General features: G+C 33.2%; 2 protein-coding genes across 2 annotated transcripts; both read right to left on the bottom strand.

The window, feature by feature from the left end:
* Positions 1–5,337: 5,337 nt before the first annotated feature.
* Positions 5,338–9,078, bottom strand: LOC133670059 (UDP-xylose transporter 3-like). The gene is made up of 9 exons (XM_062090483.1): positions 8,895–9,078; positions 8,755–8,813; positions 8,455–8,617; positions 7,489–7,673; positions 6,913–6,980; positions 6,611–6,743; positions 6,225–6,386; positions 5,866–6,138; positions 5,338–5,743 (listed from the first exon to the last, which is right to left on the bottom strand). The coding sequence occupies exons 3-9, from the start codon at positions 8,573–8,575 to the stop codon at positions 5,627–5,629; spliced, it is 1,059 nt and encodes a 352-aa protein (XP_061946467.1). The 5' UTR covers positions 8,576–8,617; positions 8,755–8,813; positions 8,895–9,078; the 3' UTR covers positions 5,338–5,626.
* An 8,216-nt stretch (positions 9,079–17,294) lies between these two features.
* Positions 17,295–19,157, bottom strand: LOC133670241 (expansin-A8-like). Its single transcript, XM_062090762.1, has 3 exons — positions 18,784–19,157; positions 18,332–18,644; positions 17,295–17,889 (listed from the first exon to the last, which is right to left on the bottom strand). The coding sequence occupies exons 1-3, from the start codon at positions 18,917–18,919 to the stop codon at positions 17,586–17,588; spliced, it is 753 nt and encodes a 250-aa protein (XP_061946746.1). The 5' UTR covers positions 18,920–19,157; the 3' UTR covers positions 17,295–17,585.
* Positions 19,158–24,784: the final 5,627 nt, after the last annotated feature.

The raw sequence follows: 24,784 nt of genomic DNA, 5'->3' as shown, positions 1-24,784 counted from the left end.
TCTTTCGGTACACAAAGCAAAACTAAACGTGATTCACATTTTTCTGGGCTTCCAACGCTTTAAGAATTATGAAATCTTTCCTCCTTAATGTTCTCAAATTAGACAAGATAGAGACAGTAAATGCAGAAAAAATATAAAAATTTATTTTAAAAACATATTTATTTCATGTTTTTATTCTTATATTTTTTATAATTATTTTATTTATTTTTAAACACTCACCGAACATTAAAAAAAAAATATTCATGGTGGAAAAAACAAGAAATTAGCGTGGAAAAAGAGCATTACGACATCCACGAGTAATCATAATAATAATTATGTAAGTACACAGTAATTATAATTATAATATTTATAGAATCCAAATGAGTCCAATGTGTCATCAAATCATAGGAGTAATAAGGCCGAGGCATCGTGCATGCATGCAAGTTGTCATCTCCATGAGCCTTCGGCACATTCTCGCTGGACCTGCTTCCTTTTCTTTTTTTTTTAATTAATGTGTTGGGTGTCGGACCACCTTGCGTGTATCTCAACTAATCTTACGGACCCTAAAGTTAACGACCATATAAACTTCCAGCAGCCCTAAGGTTTCTAGGACTCGAACTAGTGACATCTAAGAACAAACCTAAGCCTAATTCTGCAACTCAAATCATGAGACCATGATAATATTGAATAAAAAAAAACCAAATAAAACAACTCAAGTCAACCCAGTTTTACTCTCAAAACCGCAACTCAGGTCATGAGACCATGATAATATTATAGAAAGAAAATTTAAAAGAATTATAAAAATTAATTTCCAAACCAACTCAATGTTGAATAATAAAACTAAAAAAAAATCTAATTTAAAAAAACACCAAGAAAAACCCATGCAAATCCTCCAAACCCACAAACCAAGTCATGAGATTGGGATAACCTCATATACAAAGAAAACAAAAAAAATAATGATGAATATAGATCCCCAACTCACCAAATGTTAAGGGATAAAATTAAAAAATAATAATTTTAAAAAATAATCCAAAAAAGACCAAAGCAACCTGGGCTAAAATCTCAAACCAATAACCTAGGTTATAAGACCAAGATTATCCAATAGATAGGAAACTGGAAAAAATTATGAAGCCTAATTCCCAATAAACTTAATAACAATAAAAAAAATAAGAACCAAATTTGACATAAAAAAATTGATAGGACCTCTTACTAGTTTAGAGAGAATGAGTGAAGAAACTGAGAAGAGGGGAGAGAAAAAAGAGGGGACAAGAAAAAATTAAAATCAACTACCACCTATCTACACCTACGACACTAGTTGCACCATCAAGAGGCTACCAGAGACACCAAATAAGACGATGATGCAATGCTAGAGGAAGCAACAAATTCCTTCACGTGCTGGTGCGTATATTGCACATGTCAGCTTCTTTGTCATTTCCCATTTACCTTGCCCCTGTATGTTATCTCAGATTCAAATTGGGTCTCTCAAGCCTTAATTGCTTTAGATCAACAAGATTAAATTTTATTTTGCAAAATTGAGCATTGATCGGGTGTCAGATTTTTCCCTCAACATTGTGGGATCCTTGTCCTTAGAAAATAAAAAAAACATTGTTGAGTCCAGTCCCTAGTAAACTCAATTTGAAGTATTATTAAATTTTTTTTAATATCATCATTTAATATTTAATTTGTTAGGAATTGATCTTTGTGATTTTTTTATATTTAATGCTTCTAATCAAATGGCCTGGGGCACTAGTTTTATAAGCTAATAAGAGTTGGTATCAATTTGTTTTTACTTGTTTTTTTCCCATCTTATAATTTGACATTAGTTTTGTTTTTTTAAATAGGTTTTATAATTTTTTTTATTGGATTATTTCGATTTTATAATGTATTTGATGAGTAGATTGGGTAGCCTTAAGCTTTTCTTTTTGACTTTGTGTGCACGCGCGTGCAGGTGTGTGTAGAGGTAAGTGTAGAGAGAGTGAAAAAACATCCTAATCATAATTCTTATTTCATCAATCAAATGCAACTATAGGTGACACTTAAACTATATGAATTTTGTTTTTCTCACGCTTCTTTTTATAAAACATCACTATAAGCTATTTGCCTTTATAGTCTTTAAAACCCATTAAAAAAAAAATACATGAAGGTTTCCTTTGAAAAGATTGTTTGAAAATGAATTTTAACCTTTGTCCAATTAAAATTTTTCTGTTTTAAATTATTTTTGTAGCATTTTCAATTATTTTAATATATTTGTATCAAAATTTAATTTTTAAAAAATAAAAATATATATATTTAAACAAGGGACCATATATCAATAAAAATTTAATTTAATTTTTTTACAATCATTTTATGATTTTTTTTTAATTTCATCCTTCAATTTAAAAATATAAAATGTCCTTTTATATGTTTTAATTTCTAATTTGGTTCTTATTTTTTTTTATTGCTATTTCTTTGTTTTAGATTCTTTTTGTAAAATTAATTTTTTTCAATTATATCTTTCAGTATGAGATTGATTGTGAATTAGACTCTATATTTTTTCTCAATGGGGTGATCTCGGTTTAATAACCCGAGTTTTAGATTTGAAAACTTAACTCGAGCTAACATCATTCTTTTTTTAGGGTTTATATTCTTCACACTAATTTTATTTTTCTTTTCTATTTGATTATCTTGATCTAATCATCTGATTAGGGTTTAGCGAGCTAACCTAAGTTAACTTTGATTTTTTAGTTTTTTTTTATAATTTAATCCATTTTTAATTTCATTGTTTAATTAGTTGTTTTCATAATCTAACCTTTTGGATATGGAAATCTCAAAAGTCAGTTTCTTTGAACATTCAGTTAACTTTACACTCTCATCTCTAATTTTGAGATAGAATCCAAAGAGATAAAAAGTAATTACTCCATCAAATTCTTGTTGACGGCTACATTGTTCGAGGGCAAAACCATAAGAGACGTATCACGGTTCTTAACGTTTACCTCTGCCTGCCTAATATTGCAGTCTAGCGAAGAATAACGTGAGGGCTCCTGCTCCTGCTTCTTCTTCTTCCCTCTGCTGCACCTGCTCCTGCTCCTGCTCCTGCTCCTGCTTCTGCTTCTGCTTCTACCCATTTGGATTGTCGCAAAATATTTGTCCCAATCTAATAGTTTATGTCCTTTTCGGGTCTCCTGTATGTCCTGTCATGTCGAGTCTACGTGTGTGAACATTTTCTAGGCAAAGCACACTCCTTTACCTAAAGGTGAGCTCCTTTTCTGCCTCTAACCAAGAGGCTTCCTATGGACTCTTGGCTTCCAATTATCCCATCATCAATTGTCAAATGTAGATAGAAAGATATAGGGAAAATTATAGTTTAGTCCTTGTTTCTTTAAGAAATTAATAAGTCAGTCTCTCTTGTTGAAAAAACCCCACATTTTATCCTTTTATTCTCATATCTACAAGCAACTTAAAGACTCCTTGCACAAGCAAGCTTAATCTCAAAATTCAAGTATTTTTTTTTCCGGGTCTATTTGTTTTTGTGTTTCAAAAATATTTTTAAAAAAATTTATTTTTTTTTAATTTTTTTCTTCAAATTAATTTTTTTATATTGTTTTCAGATTATTTTGATCATTTTTAAAAAATAAAAAAACTATTATTTTAATTTATTTTTATACAATAAACATTTTAAAAAATAATTGTTACCATACTCTCTACTCTCTCTCTCTGTTATTTTTTATTTCTTGTGTTTTCCTGTGATTTTATGTGTGTGTTCAAAGAAAATTTTACGTAAGCTTTGGTTTTTATGTAAGATTTTTTTATTAGCACTCTTAATATTTAAATATAAAAACCTTTCTCAGTTTTCAATTTAATAAAATTTATACTTTAGAAAAAAAAAAACAAAAACTAGCAGGCTTAACCTAGTGATTGTATATCCAATTACTTTCTTTTCTTTAATGAAATAAAGTACAAGACTACAAGCAACAATGGTTATATATAATTGAGGAGGGTTACCTCCATTGTATATAGCCGGTAAGGTCAAATCAACATCAAAATGCAATCTTCGTGAAAAAAACATAGGAAATAAATAATATTTTTAATATTAATATATTAAAATTATTTAAAAATATAAAAAAAAATTATTAAAAAAAACTACATGACCAAGTAAAAATTTAATTTAAAACCATCTAATAGATGATCCAGTAAAAAAAAATTAAAACCAGAAAGTTTGTTCCCCCTATGATCTCATGTTCGAACTTTGTAGTTGCTAATATGATAATCACTGGAGATTTACGTAATCGTTAACTTCAGGACTCGTGCAATTAATCGAAGTATACACAAGCTGATCTGAATACTCACATTAATAAAAAAAAAAAAATTCAGTTTCAAATACAATAACCTCCTTTCTTTTTCTAGTTTCACTCTTTCTTTCTCTTGCTGTGTTCCAGAATATTTCAGCCCATATTTTTACATGTAAAATCATCACATATTAGCCTTACACATGGCCACTCTAATCACCACTTAAACTAACTCTAATTACTCTGACTCGACACAAGCTAAACTAGTTACAACACATTATCCTTAACACAGCCACTTGCCGTGTCTCAATCAATTCTGGTCCCCGAAAATAAACTCATCTTTGCAAGTTGAACGAGTCTAGCAATTCCCATTGGAATGGCCTAAAGCTACATAGCATGATTAGGTAGACAGTGGGGTCTTGGGGGGAGTGGGTGCCTAGAAAAGGACTCCTTCAAGTTGCAGACTCTCTGTTTGCAACAGGTTTCTGAATCCTAAGCATCCTCCACAAAATTCAGGCGGCCAACTACATTGGGAAAAGCCCCTAGAAATGGATGTCCTTCATGAAAATTTGGTGGTGGTAGTTTGGAGTGGCGACTCGCCTCAAATTTCTTATGATTAGTCAATGCCAAACTTCTTAATTTGATTAAATCAAAGTGCTTTAAACCTAAACCTTCAACAAAATCTCAGTGAAGCTGTCAAAAAGAAAAGGGAGGCATGCACGCTGACCATCATTAGTTTTTGTAACATTCCTTTGCAAGTAAATGAAAATCTAGGGAAAGGGTCGGGTTGACCCCCCATTTTTTATTTTAAATGATCAAAATTACAATGTTTGTTTTGATCTATAGAGAATCGAGTTAAACTAGATTGACAAGATCAGCCAATTAACCTGATTTATTGACCAGGTTAACTAGGTTTCTGGACCTGTCTGATCTAAGTTTTACAACGAGGAAAACAAATAGGATTCGGATGCAAATCATGATCTCCACGCATTAATTAACGTAGAAAGTTTCGGAAGCACTAGAAAAGTAGAATTTACTGGCAACTTAAAGAACAAGACATACATTTGTTGTTCTTCACAGATGAAGAGGAATGTAACCAGAGAACAAGCAGTAAAAAATTTCCAGTATCCGGTAACCACAGTATACATTTGACAATTCAAATCCTAGTATCATACCATTGCCATGTTTGATTCATACAAAACTAATAAACCAAAACTGCTATAATAATGACATGTTTCTTCAATACTTTATCTGATATAATATTAGTAATGATTCCAGAACAAAGCAACTCGTGCTATGTGAATTGTGATACACCCTCGCTGAAACCGTTTTGTTTACTGACTTTGATCTAGAGCAAATGAATTTATAAAAATGGGAATGTCTTATGCGTCCAAGTCCTTGTTTGAATTCCACACGGGAACATTTGGTACAGCAACATCGGCTAAAATCCCAGTTCCGTTTTCCACGCTGATTAACGGATCAGTTTCACTTTCCTTGACCTAAAACCCATTCAAAAAATGAGCATAAGAAGTCTGAAAAGCTTACAGCACTATAAGAATGAGATGAATACAAGACCGACATAACTCTTGCTTATAGCATAAAAAAAAGGAAAGATAATTACCTCAGGCAATTTTACTGGCACTTCATTTTGCTTCTGCTGGCTCTCAAGAGTGCAACAATAAGAATACAGCACCATTCCAACCACAGCAATAAGGATTCCTAAAATATTGCGCCAGCTAAATGGATCACGAAGTAGAACATAACCAAATGCCAAAACAAGGCATGTTTTCAAATGTCCTAGGACTTGATAGGTGACTGGAGATGTCTTTCCAATCACCAGAAAAGTACTGAAGTTCACAGAGACAGAAATCAGGCAGGATAGAACAATGAAGAACTGCAACCGCATAATGCATAGAACAGTCAGAAGCAATAAAATAGAGAAATGTCAGGAAAGTGGTTCACGTATTCTTTGATTCTCACCAGCACTTGGGGGGTGTATTTGAAAGCAAAAACGTTTTTGTTTGTCAGAAGCCCATCCAGGAATGGGCCAACAATGAACAAAGTTAATGCCTGATAGGGGCAAGACTGGTACAGAAGTTGTGTTGAAGAGACTTTGAACTTCTTTTGGATGGTATTAGTCATCTGAAATACACTGGTTAAGATTTTAACAAAGTGAACAGAGGAAGAACAAGCAAAAGACATGAACAGACTTCACAAAGAATGGAGAAACTATAGCCATACAGTATAGCACTTGAGTATTTATTTCCTTCGCTTTTTCTTACCATTGAAACAACTAAAAATGGCAACTAACAGAAGAAAGCAAGAAATGAGATAACAATTAACAAAGGGACTTCAGCTAAGGATACGATCTGAGCAACACATGTTGTAAGAACTGCAAGCAGAGACAAGACAGATCCCAGGACATTGAGCTGAAGATCGGTTACGGTTGCAATTCCAACACCCATAAGAAGAATGCTAAGTGAAAGCTGGATATTTCGACTGCAATATCACAAGTACAGCAGACAAATGTAACCACATAAACAACTTAAACAAGTCGATCAAAAATGAAACTGTCACTACATAAATTATGAAAGCATATGGCATGCAGAAAATTAGCAGCAGTCATGAAAATTTCTCAATAAACAATACACTAATGACTCAAACTGACCTGAATTGCTTCCGGAAGAAAAGTGTCTCCAAAAGAACAGTGCATGGGATGATTGCCAATTTTGTCATCTAAAAATAGTGAAAAGAAAAGAAATCCATTTTCAGAAACAATTTGCTCCAAAATAGTTTATAAGAAGAAAAAAAATATAGCATGTAGGATTAAACTAAATAGGATAGTAATCAACAAAGGACAGCAAAAAAAAAATAAAATCAACCAGGGGACTTTCATTAAATATAATATTACTAGATGTCAATAATTCAAAATGTTGCAAAGTGAAACCCAACCTACCCGCAGTCAATTCATACTTTACAGGGAAGAGTTTAGATCGATTAAACAACAACCTGGTTTCATTTAAAACACAGGAAAGTATTAACCACTTTTTTTTTTGGTTCACACCCCCCTGAAACCCAAAAGCACTTAAAATTACTTTCAAGTCTACTACTTCAAGATGCTGCTGTCATAGAATGATAGAATAAGTATATCAAATTACATGACCATTGATTCATAATGCAGCATACTGATTGGAAATATAAATAAATACCAGATCTTAAGTCGGACACAGAGAAGGCAGCATACCTGATAAAAACCAACAGAATTGAAACCCAAGCTAAGATTCAAAAGGCCAATGGATATCCCATTTAGTATGCCAAATCCCATTACTGCTCTTGCGTCAAAAGGCTTGTGCTCAAACAATTTCATGCATAATGCTACATGAAGAGAACAAAAGGTGACCAGAAGATGCCAGCTTGTCAAAGTTGTAGCTGCATTCGACCAAACAAAAATTAGTATATATGATGGAAATATTAGGGGGGGCAAAACAAAAGTTATGCAACAATAATATTGATGATGATGATTCAAATTAGGCACATCTACAGAAAAATGACTGCTTACAGAGGTTCAGCCCATTTACTACCATCGCCAAAAACTGCCAGTAATTATAGATTATGCCCGCATTTAAGTGAAGTAAAGTAGCATTGCAAGAATATATGAAATCATCATTTCTTGCATCATGTTGCAGTTGGAACACATTAGATAATACAGTCACCATATGGAACCACACACTATTAAAGATCATATAGATCAATAAATAATCAGATTGACCTCTTAGGCACTATGCCTCCATGATCATAAAATCTTACGGCCATGTATCAAAAATAATAAAAGGTGGCAAATAACTAACAAGTTACTTACAGTAAAAGATTAGGATCGTGTGGTTTTAAACTTCTACTTTCAAGAAGAACAACACCCTTTTGATCCATTCCATGATTTCTAACAAATGAGTACATGGTCTCCTATCAAGCTCCAACCGTGTTGAGCTCTCACAATCACCATTCACGCATATTCAAAGAACTTATCCTTTTTAACATGAATTCTGACATCCAATATTACCATTAGGTACCCCATCAATATCAAATCGATTATGAATACCGACAACAGATAATGAGATTCAACAAACAAACAACATTAACTTCAAAAGAGCCAAATCTAATGTACAGAATACATTATATCAAAAGGAAAGAGTACGTAAATATAAACACTCACCAAAAGTGAAGCCAAGTGTGCTAATAAGAGCCTTATTGCAAATTACAATCGACACTGACGAAACCACTGATAAACCCAAAGCCCCAACAGTCCCTAGCTGGAATTTTTGGCCCTCACTCATTTTCACTTCAATTCCAAATCACGCTATCTCCTTGATCCAGATCTACCAAAATCCCAAAATCTCAACATAATCAACACATTTGAGCATAAAAAAGAAAACCCATTTCAGATCATACATAAAAAAGAAAACCCATGAAGGTGACACATTTGTAATTCAACACAGAAATACAAACCCTTTACCTGATTCACCTCATAATTGGATCCAAGACTTAAAAAAAAAACAACCAAAGCAGCTGAAACTGTAAGCAAATAACAATAGATTAGAACAAGAAACATAGATCTGTTACCGACACTAAAAATCAATGTAGAGAAAGAGAAACCTTTGAGAATTGTTGATAACTGAAATCAATCTATAAAAGACAGAACACTAAAAAGGGTGTTTGTTTTTTTGCTTATTTTTGTAACTCTCTTTGTTTTGATTGAGAATGAGAGAAAGAGAGAGAGAGATTTATTTATATATAAATGGGAGAGAAATGAGAATGAGAAATAAAGAAATGGGAGAGTGTTGTTGGAGATGCTGTTGCTGTTGGCGATGAGAAGCTTTGACTCTCTTCCGTTTTTTGTGGGGATTAAATTGTAAATGTATTAAACTTAGGGGACTTCAAATTTATGGCCTTGTTGGTTAGAACTTAGAACATTAGAAGGAGTGTTCGGATCTTCTTGGACCAACTTTCCTCCACCGAGACCAAATTTCTAGATTTTATGATAGCGTTTAATTATATCTCAAGGTAAAACAGACTGAAATAAAAAAGATACAAGCGATTTGTATTTATCTTTTTGTTTTTAAATGGCAGAAATTTATTTTAAAATTTTTATGGAATTATATTTATGTTTTTTTTTAATGTGTTGGGATACTAATTGAATGCAACTTTGGCGTTGAAAAAACAAATCAAATGATGCTCTTTTAGATGTAATTTGATAGTTTAGATATATTTTCATATAAAAAAAATGAAAAATACTTCTAAACTTAACCTAAATGAATTACCAAATAGAGCCTTAAGCCTAAAAAACATCCCTTCTTGCTTATTTCTGTCCAAACAAACACGGTCTAAAAGTGAAATTACCATATGACTCGTCTCCCAGGGGATGTTTTCCCAGCAAAAATAAACAGAGTGGTTGATGGAGTGTCCCCATAACTTATCAAACTTGGCCAAACATGGAGATTAATTTTTAGGTGAGACTCAAGAGAGCAATTATTTTATCATACTCTCCCCAATTAAATACCATTAGGAGAATCTGGACGGCGGCCGAGTTAAGAATTGATTCTGAATTTTTTACTTAAAAATAAAATAAAATAAAATAATAGATTTTAATTGGATCAGACCAGGTTAATCAGATTATTAAATTAATTTGGATTTCTAATCAGATTAATCAAGGTTTTTTATTTATTATTGTTTTCATTTCAAATCAATCTAAATTTTATATCAATTTAATCCCAAATCAACTCGCTGTCTAGGTTTTAAAATAATGAAAAACAGGTGAGCTATGATATATTATTTCAGTAGTTCCCTTATTAATTCTTTGTAAATGTTGCGAATTCCATGATAGGATAGGATAGGATAGGATGTATCGTAGCACTACACATTAAGAAGTGATTTTCATGCTTGAGAATATGCAGAAAGTTGAATAGGAAAAGGTTTAATTAACAGAATATAATTGTGATTTCTTGGTCGGCATAGGCATATAAAGAATTGAGATCATCGAATAAATATTTCTCCACCAACCAACAAATTCTTATTTGAGTAAGAAGAACCATCATTTAACAATTGGCAGACTTTCTCCACTACCAATATACATAGCAAAACCTCGACATGTTAAGATCACCTGCCATGGCTAGACCTTGTTGAAAGGTGTATTAGCTATGTTGTTACTTAATTTTGGACCCTACGTGCTGGAGACGGTGTATATCTTTTTTGAACAGAGTGTAGGAGTTTAGCTCATATTCGCCAGAAGATTGACTAAAGCACATAAATAAATATGTTGTTTTTTAACATTGTTTGAGCTGTTTTCTGCTCTTTTTTATCCTCCCCTTTACTACCAAAATCATTAGGTTTTTTTAGGTTGATCAGGAGTCTTCATAATGCTAAATTCGTTCTTTTTTATCTGGTCTTTAAGGTTGAATAAATCCCTCAGAATTTGTACTAAAAAAATAGTTCTGCTGCTGTCGTAATTTTTTGTTTCAACTTAGGCTCTGATTTTGACTGAGTTTCGTACGATATCTAACCATCCTAGGTATATTCTGTCATTCAATACATGTTGAAAAATTGACGTACACCTTTATTAGGTCCTAGGGATCATTGTTCTTAGAGCAGATTCTCAGTCAGATTTGGATGCTCAATATTGTCAGATCAAGAACCTTTTTGACCAACTAGATTACTACCAGTTTCTGTTATGTAAAAAGATTTTATCTCACTTCGACTCCTTCATCAAAGTTATAGTCCGAGACACGTAGATGAATTTGAGCTTTTGAATCACTTGATTTCGATATCAGAGGCTCAAGATGTTCCTGTTTGAATATCTAACGTGAAGGCAGAGAATTCTGCCGCGAGAAGGATATTGACCCGAGTCTGCACTAAAAAAACTCTATTTTTGGCCTGGTTTTTGTGATTTTTGTTCTTATTTCATACTCTCAGTCATATTAGAATTCTCGGCATTCGTCAGTTTTTGAGTTAGACCCGGAGATCCCTTTCGACCAATCAAATTACTGCTAGATTCTTTTATGTAAAAAGATTTTATCTCACTTCAACTTCTTCATCAAAGTTTTAGTCCTAAACGCGTAGATGAATTTGGGCTTTTGAATCACTTGATTTCGATGTCAGAAGCTCAAGATATTCCCATTTGAATATCTAACGTGAGGGCAGAAAATTCTGCAGCGGGAAGGATATAGCCCAAGTTCGCGGGACTGATTCGAAGGATTTTTTTTGGACCAAGGACTGAATCGAAAAGTGTTAAAATGAGGGATTGAATTGAAGAATGATATTGAAAGCTGGAGAGGGGGGTTGGATCATCATAAATGACATGATTTTTACCACACCGAATAAGGAAAATAAAACTTTGCAGTTGCACCCTCCATCTGATTTCTTTTCTTTTTTCTCTGCAAATTCCTGTTGTTTTTCCTTTATCATCACGCCTGATTTTTGGAGCTGCAACCATGTTTTTATTGCCTCATTTCAAAGGGAGCAGCTGGCTTTATCGAAGGATAGAAAGAAGCCACACCATCCTCTAAAAAATTGGAAAGAAATCACTAGAATCAGCACATAATCAATGAGAATATTGTAGTTTTCTCATTTGTATTATTTGGCTGCAAATCAGCTGGGATTTGCATCCTAGATTAATGCATTGAATCTTTCCTAATAAGAGCTGTATATAGACTATGTATACTCTGCCTCTGCTGACCTAAAAGTGAGGAGAAGATGAAAAAAAGAAAAAAAGAAGAGGATAGACGGAGAAAAATAGAGCAAGAACAGAAGAGAAAATAGAAGCAAAAGAGTAAAGAGAGAGAGGAGAAAGAAAACCGAGTGAGGCGAGAAGAAAAAATAGAAAAAGAAAAGAAAACAGAGAGCTCTCTCTCTGGCCACACACGGTCCTTCTCCTTCTCATCAACGCTAACTTTTTCCATACCGAAACTTCCCCCCCACAGGTCCAACTGCCCTCACACACGCAAAACAGGAATTGCCAAGTCTCTTCTCCATTTGGCCCCCAGCGGTAGAATATGACGGTATCAATCCGTCCTAGGTTGTTTTCACGAAGTTGAGGCTTGACAAGGATAGGAAGTCTCAATTGGATCGCAAGGCAGAGGGACATGCTGTTGGAGACAAAGAGAAGGGCACTACGTTCACTGTCTCTTTTGGATTGCAAGGCAGAGGGACATGCTGTTGGAGACAAAGAAAAGGGCACTACGTTCACTGCCGAGGACATCATGCAGAGTGTGGACTGATTGGTTTGTTTGAAATGAAATATTTTGTCAGTAAGGTTTTGAACTATTTATCTATTTCCTTATGCTATTTTTGAATATGTTTGGAGACTCCAAGGTTATTTAATGTGACCTGGTTTTTGTTTCTTCCTATAAAAAAATATATAAATGTTTTTTTTGCGTGTTGCATACGACCAATACCCTAACATGTTTTGAATGCTCTTTTTTTATACAAAAAATATTGGAAGTTTTGAAAATGTGTTTTCGCATGGATTTCTTAAACAAAATTTTTTTTTTGTTTTCTTGCATTTCTGGATTTTACAACATGTTTGTAAAACTCCAAAGGGTATTGGCCAATATTCCAAAAAATATAAAAATATTATTTTGGGGGAATTTATCTATTATTCACCGCTAATGTTTGGATAAAGAAATCCTTAAAGGATGAATATCCAAAATATTATTGGGAATAATTTGTTATTATTCACTGTTAATATTTGGATAAAGAAACCCGGAGTGGTAAATATCCAAAATATTTTTTAGGAATAATAAATTCGTACACATCCTTGAAAGAAGCCTTGATTATAATCAAGGACATTTCAATTTTTTACTCCACGGTTTACGAGCCGTGAGAGTATAAACACTAAGACAAAAAAAATAGGCTTTTAAAGCACCCTAGATTTCTAAATTTTTTATCCCTCCTCCTTGTGATTTACGAGACGCAAACCCTTGAAATACTAAGGGAAAAATAAGCTTTCAAAGCACATGGAATCTCCTTGGATTTCTATCCTAATAAATTTTATTTGAATCAAACCTAGAAAAACTGATGGGATTAGAAAAAAACCAACACCATAGCAATTATAGAGCAAACCAAACACCAAGCAGCTTACCTTAGGTAGGGCGTACTAGGGGTGATAATACCTTCCCTTTACGCAACCAGTCCCTTGCCTTAGAATATCTGAAAGACCAGTTAGGGTTCCTAGTGACCAAAATACTAGGTGGCGACTCCCTTGTTCACAATAAAACAAAAGACCCCAAAATCAATCGAGGATCGCCGTGACGCCGCGCTCCGCTTGCGAGGGTGCGACAAGCTAAATGGTTTTTTTGTTCTTCGAAAAGCTTTAGAGAAAGTCCCACTTGCATGCAACTTCTTCCTAGATTCATGGAAATGCTCTTTTCTAGTAATTTTTTTTCTTCTCAATTTCCTCCATGGAATTGTAATTTTACAACCCGTTCTTCTAGGCTGAGGTTTAAGTCATAGACCGAGAGAATCTATCTAAAAATTATTTTTTTATAAAAATTAAAATAATATCGCTTTGATGAAAAGAATTCAAAAAATAAAGAGTTAACGAGTTGATGTTCAAGTTTTGACCAGGTTAGACTCGGATTGACTTGAGTTTTTGACGTGAGAACCAAATCTTATCCCATTTCTATTTTAATTTAGCCCAAACCAATGTAAACTTTAAATCAATTAAGTCTCGAGGATGAAACAACATGAAACAACATGAAATGGATACGTGAGGTGGGTTAAGATATAAAGGTAAGTGTTGAATTTGGAAAACGAGGATGCGATTTTTTTTTATTAATATAGATGTTTAGGCCAGCTTGTGCGTATCTCGACTAATCCTATGGGCTTTGAGGTTAACGATTATATAAGTTTCTAGTAGCTCTGAAAATTATGAGACTTGAATTAATGATCTCTTGAAAATAAATCTAAAATCTAACCAATTAAGTTACAACCATCAAGATTGTGATTTTTATTTTCTTATGTTCTTGCTGGCGACTTTTTATAAAGAAGCGAGGAAGTACCATGAAGGTGCTTGTGTCACGGGCTTCAAGAAATAAGAGCATGGTCTTTGGAAATCTTAGAGCCCATTGGTTAGGCTACAATACACATACAGTACACGAAGGCATATGAATACGTACAAAAAAAGTGTAGGAAGTACGAATACTTCAAAGTATATGTGAAAAACAATATACTTCAAAAGTCAATTCCTTTATGAAACAATTATACAATATTCTAAATGGCGTGGGGAAATCACTGTTCCCCCACACACATTTCACTGTGGATTACAACAGTAATCCACAGTGATTCTTCTTCTAGTTTTTTTTTTTTGCTAAACTTTTCTCTTTTTTTTTCAACTTTCCTATTTTTTTTTCATTTATTTTTTTTTACAAAATAATTTTTGTTAATTTTACCTTTTAAATATTAACCTGGTTAAATTTTTTGCTTTATAATTTTTTTTCTTTAAAATACTATGAATTGCTGCGATGTTTTTCCACATAGTTTTTCTATTTTTTTTTTCAAATTTCCTATTTTTTTTTCATTTATTTTTTTTCCAAAATAATTTTTGTTAATTTTACCTTTTAAATATTGACCTGGTTAAAATTTTTGCTTTATAATTTTTTTTCTTTAAAATACTGTGAATTGCTGCGATGTTTTTCTACATAGTTTTTCTATTTTATTTTTTTATTTTTCAAAATTATATTTGTCGATTTTTTTTCATATTGAGCTGATTGAGAATTTGATTTTGTAATTTTTTTTCTTTAAAACATTGTTGATTGCTACAGTGTTTCTCTGCATGGTTTTTTTTTTCAAAATTATCTTTTTTATTTTATTTTTTAATATTGAGCTGGTTAAAAATTACAGTTACAATATGTTAGGAAAGCACTATAACTTTTTTTGAAAATTACTGTTGATTGCTACAGTGTTTTTTCCCACAAGGTTTTTTCTGTTTTTATAATGTTTTTTCCTAAAATTATCTTTTTCAATTTTATTTTTTAAATATTAAGCTGGTTAAGAATTGTAATTACAAGTAAATACAAGTTTTTTCTCACAAAACACTATGGATTGATATAGTTTTTCCTCACATGATTTTCTTCCAGTTTCTTTTGTGTTTTCTTTTTTTGTGATATTTTTTTCCAAAATTATCTTCGTCGATTTTTTTTTAATATTGAGATGGTTAGAATTTAACTTTGTAATAAAGTTTAATCATGTTGGGAAAACATTGTAGCTTTGCTTATAAAACATTGTGGATTGCTACAATGTCTCTCCGCATGGTTTTTTTTTTATAATTTTTTTCAAATTATCTTTTTTTATTTTATTTTTTTTAATATTGAGTTGTTTGTAAATTATAATTACAAGTCATTACAAATAAGGTTAAATCATGTAGGGAAGCATTGTAGCTTTCATCGCAAAACACTGTGAATTGCTACAGTGTTTCCAACATGATTTTTTTTCCTTTTTTTGGTGTTTGTTTTTTTTTTTCTAAAATTGTCTCTGTCGATGTTTTTTTTTTAATATTGAGCTGATTAAGAATTTAACTTTATAATTTTTTTCTTTAAAACACTGTGAATTGTTGCAGTGTTTTCCCAAGTGATTTTTTTATGATTTTTTCCAAAATTATCTTTGTCGATTTTTTTTTTGAATATTGAGTTGGTTAAGAATTATAATTACAATAAAACTAAATCATATGAGGAAAGCATTGTAGTTTTTCTCACAAAACACTGTGGATTGCTACAATATTTCTCTAAATGGTTTGTTATTTTATTTTATTGGGAAAAACGCTATAGTTTTCCTCACAAAACATTGTCAATTGCTACAACATTTTTTCTCATGGGTTTTTTTCCTTCCAAAATTATCTTTGTTTTTTTTTTAATATTAAGTTGGTAGAGAATTTAGCTTTGTAATTTTTTTTTTCTTTTTATTAACTGAAAAGTTAAATCATGTGGCGAAAACACTGTATTTTTCCTCGCAAAACACGGTAAATTGCTACAAATCATTTTGTTCAGTCTCTAAGTTTTTGATCACCAACACAACTTTTTTTTTCGTCATGAAATATTTGCTTCATCATACCTTTAATTTTTATTACTTATCTAGTGCTGGTTCACAATTATAACGCTATCAAGTGTATTTGTTTTATAAAACTGCGGCAGCGCGCGAATATATCTTCTCGTTTACTAAGTGTCGTGATTGAGTGTGTGAGAGTGATAGCTTTTTTATGTAGAATCCATATTAACGTTTGGTACTGCGTTTGTACCTGCGTTTCGTCAAAATTTGAAATTTTTTTTTTTTGCTAAAATTGAGTGCGGTTTGTACTTTTTGAATCGTTTTGATGTGCTGATGTCAAAAATAATTTTTAAAAAATAAAAAAACATCATTGGCATGCATTTCGGCACGAAAAGCTATTTGAAAAGCACTTGCAACCACACTGCCAAACACGCTCTTAAAAAAAACAAGTAAAATTTGTTTATAACAGCGATGTTTTGTGCATTAAATGAGTTGTATATAAAAAAAACCCATCACACTCTGCAATATCGTACTCATAAACATCACCTAAATATAATTACTGTTGGCTAAACAATAAAAGAAAGTACATTTACAATAAATTTCACAAGTGATGCATCAAAATTTGCTTCTATCATGCTGCAGTGGCCCCTGTGGTTGCCTGAAAAGAACTTGAAAAGGGACTGTAAGGTGCTTCAATGGGCTTCAAGAAATCATGCTACGTTTCCCATCTAAAAAGCCTATATAAGATGAAAAGCACAGTGCGACTGGGTTCCTAGACATTCCCTTGCTCCTAGAAAACAAATCCCTACGGCCCATTTAAATGGCTAGATTGATTGATTTGAAGGAAAAGACAATGCTCTGTGGATGTGCTATTGAGTTAAAAAAGATGATCCATCTACAAGATTTCTTTTCAAGTGGCAAATGCACACAAATATTCCAATTCCAGACAAAATCTTACTTGAATGCTCAGCACTTTTTGTTAATACAACACTGTTTTAATGTAGCAATCTTGTCTTGATCTTGCATATCAATGGAAACTGTAAATTACTCTTGAACGACATGAATACATTTCTCAAAAGACTACTTATACATACGAGGAAGGGCAAGCGGGTGCTACTTAGATTTAGCTACCTCAGCTTTACAAGGCCACTTCTCCTCCAAACATCACTAAAATACCCCTTTTTTGCCTCTTAATTTGTTCTTATAGGAAGCATATAATATAAATATACAAATTTCCACCAACCAACCAGGCTTAATTGTAGTGAAAACTTTAGACCCAGAAGACAAAATGGTAAAAAAGGTGTTGAAATCTTAAAACTGGCCTCCTTCAAAAGTCTGACCAAACTGCCAGCCAGCAGGCACCGCATTGTAGCTTGTGACAGTTCTACCATCACTGGTGGTGACTTGAAAAGATAGGCTTTGACCGTTGAGGTAATTGTTGCTTTGCCAGTTTTGGCCCCAGTTTCTTGACATGGCTTGCCACCCTGTTTTCGAGCCTTTGATTGAAACTGAATGAACATCTCCCGCACCACCAACATTGGTGATCAGGACCAAGTTGAAGTAGGAGTGACCGTTGATGGTAAATCTAATTCCTCCCTTCTTAACACAAGGCACCCTGTCATAATCAAGAGCAGTTGCATTGGTTAATGGCAGACTGACTAAAAATTAACTCAGAGTTGTCAGCAGCAATGGAATCAATACTAACTGGCCTAACATTTGGCACTCCTCTTTCCTTTGAACTGAGACTTGACCCTGCTAATCACTAGGTGATTATTTTCTTATTCAGCTATTTGCAATGTGATTTAAATAGTCATTAAGTATTAAGTACAATTAAGCCATGGCCCATTTAGAAAAGTTTTCGATAGCTTACTTGTCTAACTAATCTACTCAGAGAGTATTTGTCTACGCGATCTGCGTTATGTTGCAAACCGTGGTTTTTGGTCTTGAAACGCGGTTTAACAAGGAGCAGGAGTTTAATAAAAAATCGCCAGAGGCAAAAGCTGGTCCAAAGATACCATCACTATACTGTTGAACAAAAAAAGAAGAAGTTAATTTACCTTCTAAAAGCTACAGGCACAATTCCAGCACGGTATTGAGCAATTTGCAAGAAAGCAGGCTCAGCCATGTCAAAATGTTGGAGAGGAGGATTGCACCATCCACCATTGTTGTTAGGCAAAGAAGGGTTAGGTGGGCAAAAATTTGTAGCAGTGACAGTGATGGTACCGGGGAGACACCATTTGGGGTCATCATCACATCTCATTTCATAACAAGCACCACAGCTCAAGCCATTGTTGAACAAGGCAGTGCTTAGGGCTGCAGTGCTAGTTCCATAACCCTGACTGTACAAATTTCCATATCCACATGCTCCTCCTGAAAATCCCCAAAGCCCCATAATAATTAGGTGATAGAATTATCATATTTAGCAACTTGTTTTTGTTTCTACAAGTTCAGTTACGTATATGATCAAGGAGCACACATTAGCTACTAGCTAGATATGACTCAAACTTACCCATTGTGCCAGTTGCATCACCACCGCCATAGAAAGTGGCATGACCACCTTGCCACCCTCCATAATCAGCCAAAATGCCTTGAAGGTGTAGGCAAATGAAGAGAAGAAGACATGAAGCGAATGTTTGAGCTGCCATTGCCAATGCTAATTGTCTGACAGATGCTATAGTACTGACAAGACTAATAAGACAGAGGAGGTTGTAGAGGAGGAAGAAGTGTTTGTGTTGCTGAATTAAAGAAAGGACGTTGTGCTATTTATAAGAAAAGTAAAGAGTAGCTCAAACCCATTAGGTGGGGTTATGACAGCCAGCCAAAAGCCACAAACTGATATTTGGAAAATCAAGCTGCACATGCACTGGTTCTTGTCCAAGGGGGTACCTACCGCTGAGCTCAGAACCAGAGGTTGTTAGATATTACGTGAAGATATTGATTTTTAAAGTTATTTTATTTAAAAATATATATTTTTTATTTTTTAAAATTTATTTCTGATATTAATATATCAAAACTATCTAAAGACGTTAAATTTTTTTTTTAAAAAAATTAAAATTTAAAAAACACAAGTTAAATCTCAATACTTATCGGTGGGCCAAACCTTGCACATGCAACTCACAACCGCTTCCTCCAACTTCAAAAATCAATGTAGTTTCGTTGTCGCCACTAGTTTTTAGGTTTGGTTTGGTGCGTGTGAGTGTTTTTTTTTTTGGTTTTTCATTTTGGGTGATGGAAATGTAGGCAGAGGAGGGTCAAGTAGGGCATATGGTGTCTTAATTTGGGACCATGGATACTTGAATTTGGCCTTAAATGTGAAGGGCTAGTGAGCGTAGGGTCTCTAGGAGAGAAAAGGATCAATAGTATCTTTTGCACATGGAAGGAAATCTTGTTGCTTTATTAAGATTAGCAGGGAAAGGCATGCTTGCCAATGCATATCATCCAATTGGTTCAAGTATTTTGGATAAGTAATGCATGAAACATCATAATTTGATGAATTGACATCCCATATATCAATTAAGCTCTCTGAAAATGGCAGGTCAGCTTGAGTATCGAAACAAACTGTACAAGTTTACAGTTGGAAATGGTGACTGATAAAGCTATATATGCATGTTTTTTGTTCATCATAAAAAAGATAAGGGTAATCTCCCCTATTAGACTTTTTATAAAATCTCTAAGTGGGTGTTTAAGAATATAAAAAGTTATTAAAATGATATTTTTTTATTTGAAAATGCAGGTATAATCATGTTCTTAAACTAGACGATATCTATATTCGAGAAAGGAGGAGAGAAAAGATTCCAAAAAAATACAGTGATGGACAACAAAAACAATAGTATGTATCTTTCACATATCCCTTTCTATAATGATTCTATCTTATTTGAAGTGATTACTTCACAATTTGGTTTTCAACACCTCTCTTTCACCCTTTTGGTCCTAGCTAGACAAAGAGAATGGCCGTCTGCTTCCTCAGCCACCATTGTTCCTCAGGATTATAAGACCGAATGGCTCATTAATGTTTACTGACAAGTGCTAAACCATGTGCCCTCACAGAGTTTTTTTCTCAAGAATTTGAGAGTTGAATAAAGGGATTTTTCCACCGATATGTATACATGTTTTCAAAGTCTAAAGTGGGCATGGAAAACATCTAGAGCGTGAGATGTTCCAACTTATCTTAATTGTATGATGGTGTTGGTCATGTGGCTGCTGGCTGCCCTGTTTTAAATAGTCTGAGACTGACATGAAAAAGAAATGGAGTTTTCGTGTAGTCTAGGAAAGAAATATGGCTTCTTTAAGATGTCCATTACTACCATTTCCTTTTACAAACATTGTTTTAGATAAAAAAAAAATAAAAAAAATCTTAGAATTATTTGAGTCAGGTCTCATTTAAATTTGACAGGATAACTAAATTTTGAATTAATGTATCAAATCAGATTAAATTTAAAACGTTAAAAATCACAAATATAAATTAAGATGTGCATTTTCATGCATTCTTTTGCCATGGACAATAAGAAGATTGTACCGTCTATATGCACGTGAATAATGTCTCGTGTGACCTTATATATATATATATACACACACTCTCACCAAGCTTGTCTTTATTACCATATTCTAAAAGTTACCTTGATGAATGCTAAGGATTTTTTAAGAATATGTGTTATGTATGGATAAGGTTTTTAGTTTTTTTTTTGGTTTAAGATTACTTTTTCGTATGTTATGTGTGGATAAGGAGGGCTTTTGGATTTCATTTTCTTTCTCCTTGTCGGGGGAAGGAGGGAAATAGAATACTATATATATATATATATATATATTATATTAATTTGAGAACTCGTAAAATTAATTAAATATCTATACATTCATATTAATTTAAAAAAATAAAAAGATTCTAGTTATCAAAGATAACATGGTGACATGAGACATTACCATGAATTTGTGTGAAGCGGTAGAGATTCTTACTGCCCAAGACATCATTAAATTGTAATTAACTAGATGATTAGTTTTTAATCAAGTTAATTGAAAAAATTAATAAATACAAATTCCAAGAATGTGAATCACCACCTAACTTCATATCAAAACAGAAGGAGATACATTGTTTAGATGCAAGGATATAAAATCAAATTAAGGCCTACGTACGTGCTAATATGACAATCTGATCTACTTATTTAGTTAATTAGATGATTGCACGACTTCTCTTGTTCTTGTTCTTGAATCTATCCCCAAGCCTTGCCATGAAACATCCATTGCTGTTTGTTGGTAGTAAAATACACAAAACCAATTACACTTCTCTTCATTCTATAGGGTTATGTTCACACGTGGACTCGAACAGGATAAAGAAATGCTTCTACAGAGCATCAAATTAGATGCCCTACCAAAATGTTGTATCTAATTTACGGGTTCCTATGGTGTATTCCGGTGATCCTTTTTTTATTGCGGTGCTTCACAGTCGGTGAAACCACAATGTACGGTTGCACCATGATACCAAACATAGTTGTGGTACAAGTTTAGAAATCAAGTAATCTGAAAAAAAAAAAAGAAAATCTGAGTAAGTGCTTGCTGTTCAGCCATGGATTTTTGGTAGAATAGTTTTATACGTAGGAGTCCTCTAAATGGGAAAGTATTGAATGGCATTTACTATGGTCAAATGGCTTGTTCTTGACACACTTAAATATGGCAATATTGTGTGCATCTGTTCTTCGTTGCAGTCGGAGTTATGGGCTGCTTTTTATGGCCTTGAGTTAGCATATATGGAACCTTGTTTCTCGCATGGTGGAATTTGAAGCATAGCCATTAGAGCACGCACAGGAATTTGACCTGCGCCAAGATCTAGATCGTGGATAATTGGCCGATTCAACATTAACCTACTCTAAAACTTCATGTGGGCTTGAAGATAGGTAACTAACATATCCCAGACTACATTTTGAACCGACGAATAACCAGATTGACAAATCAAACCAGATCGAGATAGGTAACTACGCACGAGGGCTTGGAGTTGATTCAGCTGTTCTAGCTGCCGCTCTTGATAGAGACGTACAATTCTTTTATGCCGCTAATTTGATATTGGCGGTCCTACCATGTTAGGAGCACATGCAACTTCCGGCTCTGCGGCCACCAATGACATATTCATGCATCTCAATCTTCTTCTTCTTATTTATTTATTTATTTTTTAATTTCCATTCATCATATATGCAAAATCTCATGCATATATCATACGTAGTGGTTGAGCAAATACAAGATTCAGTGGTCATATTTTTATTTTTAAAAAATTAATTAAGAGCCAAAATAAACATCATGTGGCCTTCGATTTATTGAGTTCGCAATGTGTATAAAACTTGTCTTCAAAAACATTACTCCACCAGCCAATGTCCTTGATTAGCTTACTTCAGGTCTGTTGGTGAATACATCAACTTTTTGTCCTCAACGGCAGGCTTTCATTAATTATGTATTCTACCTTCCAGGCTACATGTGGAGTTTCCACACATACAGTTTATTTTTCTTATGTCTATGTTTTTGTCGCTTTTTACCTTCCATTGTAAAGAAATACAGATTCAGCCCTCCAAAAGCCAGTATCAGATATCGTTTGGTAGAAAAGACGGAAATAGTTAGGATAGAGAGTACATGCTTTTCTGTATTTTTTATTTTGCAATTACAGAAATTCATTTTAAGACTGTCTAAGAAGTAGTTTCTGTTTCTGTTTTTTTAACCAAGTATGTGTTTCTTTCTTCTCTGTATCTGTTTTTTCTGTTCAGAAATAATAGCTAAAAGCAACCTTATTTATTGTTTCATTGCTATGTGATGGCAGGTTCAAAGATACAGATCCAACAAGGAAATCTTGGGGGGATTTAGCTTCTTTCTTGAAGAAAGAACAATTTCAGCCATAAAAAATTAAGAGAGAATTCTGTATTTTCTAATATATATAGTTTCCTAAGAAATGTAGGGTAGCTAGGAACAGGACCTGCGATTCTCAAGGCTTGACACATCATTTTCCAGGGGATGCTAATGGCGAGTTATATCCACAAGGAAGGATGGGAGTTTTGCAGCGTGTGTTTTTTCTTGCTGGTGAGGAGGGCAATGTGAAAAGCCCCCCTCACTAGGGTTTGTCTATTGTTAGTCCCACTGGTAGGGCAACAAGATCAGGACCTTTGAATAACTGTTCTCAGCTTGGAAAAAGTATGAGCATGGTGGTAAAGCTAGATGACGAAGCCAAACCCTACCATGTGCATTCTTGATGGAAATTTTGAAAGAGATGAGGAGAACTTCTATCATGATGGTTCTTAATGTGCTTCGTTATCCCATTTATGGAATTTTTCTCAATGATGCAGCCCACATTGGCTGACTAAACGAAACGGTTACTCCAATGTCAGCTTCATTAATTATTATTAGATTGAATTTGTGAGATTTTTACATGCTTAGCTCAAAATCTGGATGAACTTGGCTTAAGTTATAGGTGATCTATAATGTAGTTGACTTGAAAAAAATACAAAAACAACTCCTTAACGAATTTTTTTATAAAAAAATTAAGTTTAAGCTAACCTGCATTGATCTCGGTAAGGTTTACTAACTATAATTTAACTATTATAAAAAATTTTGAATTTTTTTTTGTTTAAACTGAATTTTTTTATATATATTTTCAGATCGTTTTGATGTGTTAATATCTAAATAATTTTTTTAAAATAAAAAATATTTATTTTAATATATTTCTAAACAAAAAAAAACACTTTAAACCAACACCACAACTACAATTATAAATATACCTTTATGTCGGTGTGATGGCTTTCGTTTTCTCGAGTTGTGAAGGAGAGGGGAGATTACAGGGCTGAGACCCAAAATTCAGGATTTCAAAACATGATGATTTTCTTCTTCTTTGACTGTTGTGTTGAAGTCATGGTCCTGGGCTTATGATCCACTATGCCAAGCGACAACCGCACATGTTGATGCTGTTGCTAATCCAAATCAACATAGATTTCCCTGTTTGCTTCAGCTTTTGCCTTCTGGCTTTAAACTCAAGGATTTTATTTTATTTTTATATTTTGAACTAAAATTGGGAATTAGAATTGCTCTAGGGATTATAAGGTCATTTACATTATTTAGACTTATCAAACAATAAATGTGTTTTTCCCTTCTGAAAAGTCTGAAAGATGGTATCGTGGTGCCTATACTAATGGCAATGAAAACAAAATTATTTTCTGTCAAATTCGAGTTTGTTTATTGTTTCTAAAATATTTACTATTATTAGTAGCAAGACTTTATCATTTTATATCATGATTATAAAGAAAAACATCCCCCCATATGATAAGAGTTTAAGAGTATTTCTAAAAAGAAGAGATTATTAGAAGAAATAAATATTGAATTTAAGATTCAAAAAATAAAATTGAAATCTCTTGCTTGAATCAAGAATAGCAAATAATATTAAAACTTGAATTATGTTAAAGGTTTTTTAGAATACTTTTGATTGCTATTTTAAGAAAGAAAGCACGAACCACGTGCGGATCACGTGATAAGAAAAAAAAAACTAGTAA

This window comes from Populus nigra, chromosome 12, assembly GCF_951802175.1.
Source record: "Populus nigra chromosome 12, ddPopNigr1.1, whole genome shotgun sequence".
Lineage (NCBI taxonomy): Eukaryota > Viridiplantae > Streptophyta > Magnoliopsida > Malpighiales > Salicaceae > Populus > Populus nigra.
Note: the sequence above shows the minus strand (reverse complement) of the source record. Positions and strands in the feature narration are given on the sequence as shown.

What these genes read in the sequence shown, in the direction of transcription:
- LOC133670241 (XM_062090762.1), bottom strand. Translation starts at nt 18,919, where the DNA reads ATGGCAGCTCAAACATTCGCTTCATGTCTTCTTCTCTTCATTTGCCTA. An exon ending in TGATGCAACTGGCACAATGG is followed by an intron (nt 18,645 to 18,783) that starts GTAAGTTTGAGT and finishes GGGGATTTTCAG; the next exon opens with GAGGAGCATGTGGATATGGA. An exon ending in GTGCCTGTAGCTTTTAGAAG is followed by an intron (nt 17,890 to 18,331) that starts GTAAATTAACTT and finishes TGATTATGACAG; the next exon opens with GGTGCCTTGTGTTAAGAAGG.
- LOC133670059 (XM_062090483.1), bottom strand. Translation starts at nt 8,575, where the DNA reads ATGAGTGAGGGCCAAAAATTCCAGCTAGGGACTGTTGGGGCTTTGGGT. An exon ending in CACACTTGGCTTCACTTTTG is followed by an intron (nt 7,674 to 8,454) that starts GTGAGTGTTTAT and finishes GGTCGAATGCAG; the next exon opens with CTACAACTTTGACAAGCTGG. An exon ending in ATTCTGTTGGTTTTTATCAG is followed by an intron (nt 6,981 to 7,488) that starts GTATGCTGCCTT and finishes CACTATTTTTAG; the next exon opens with ATGACAAAATTGGCAATCAT.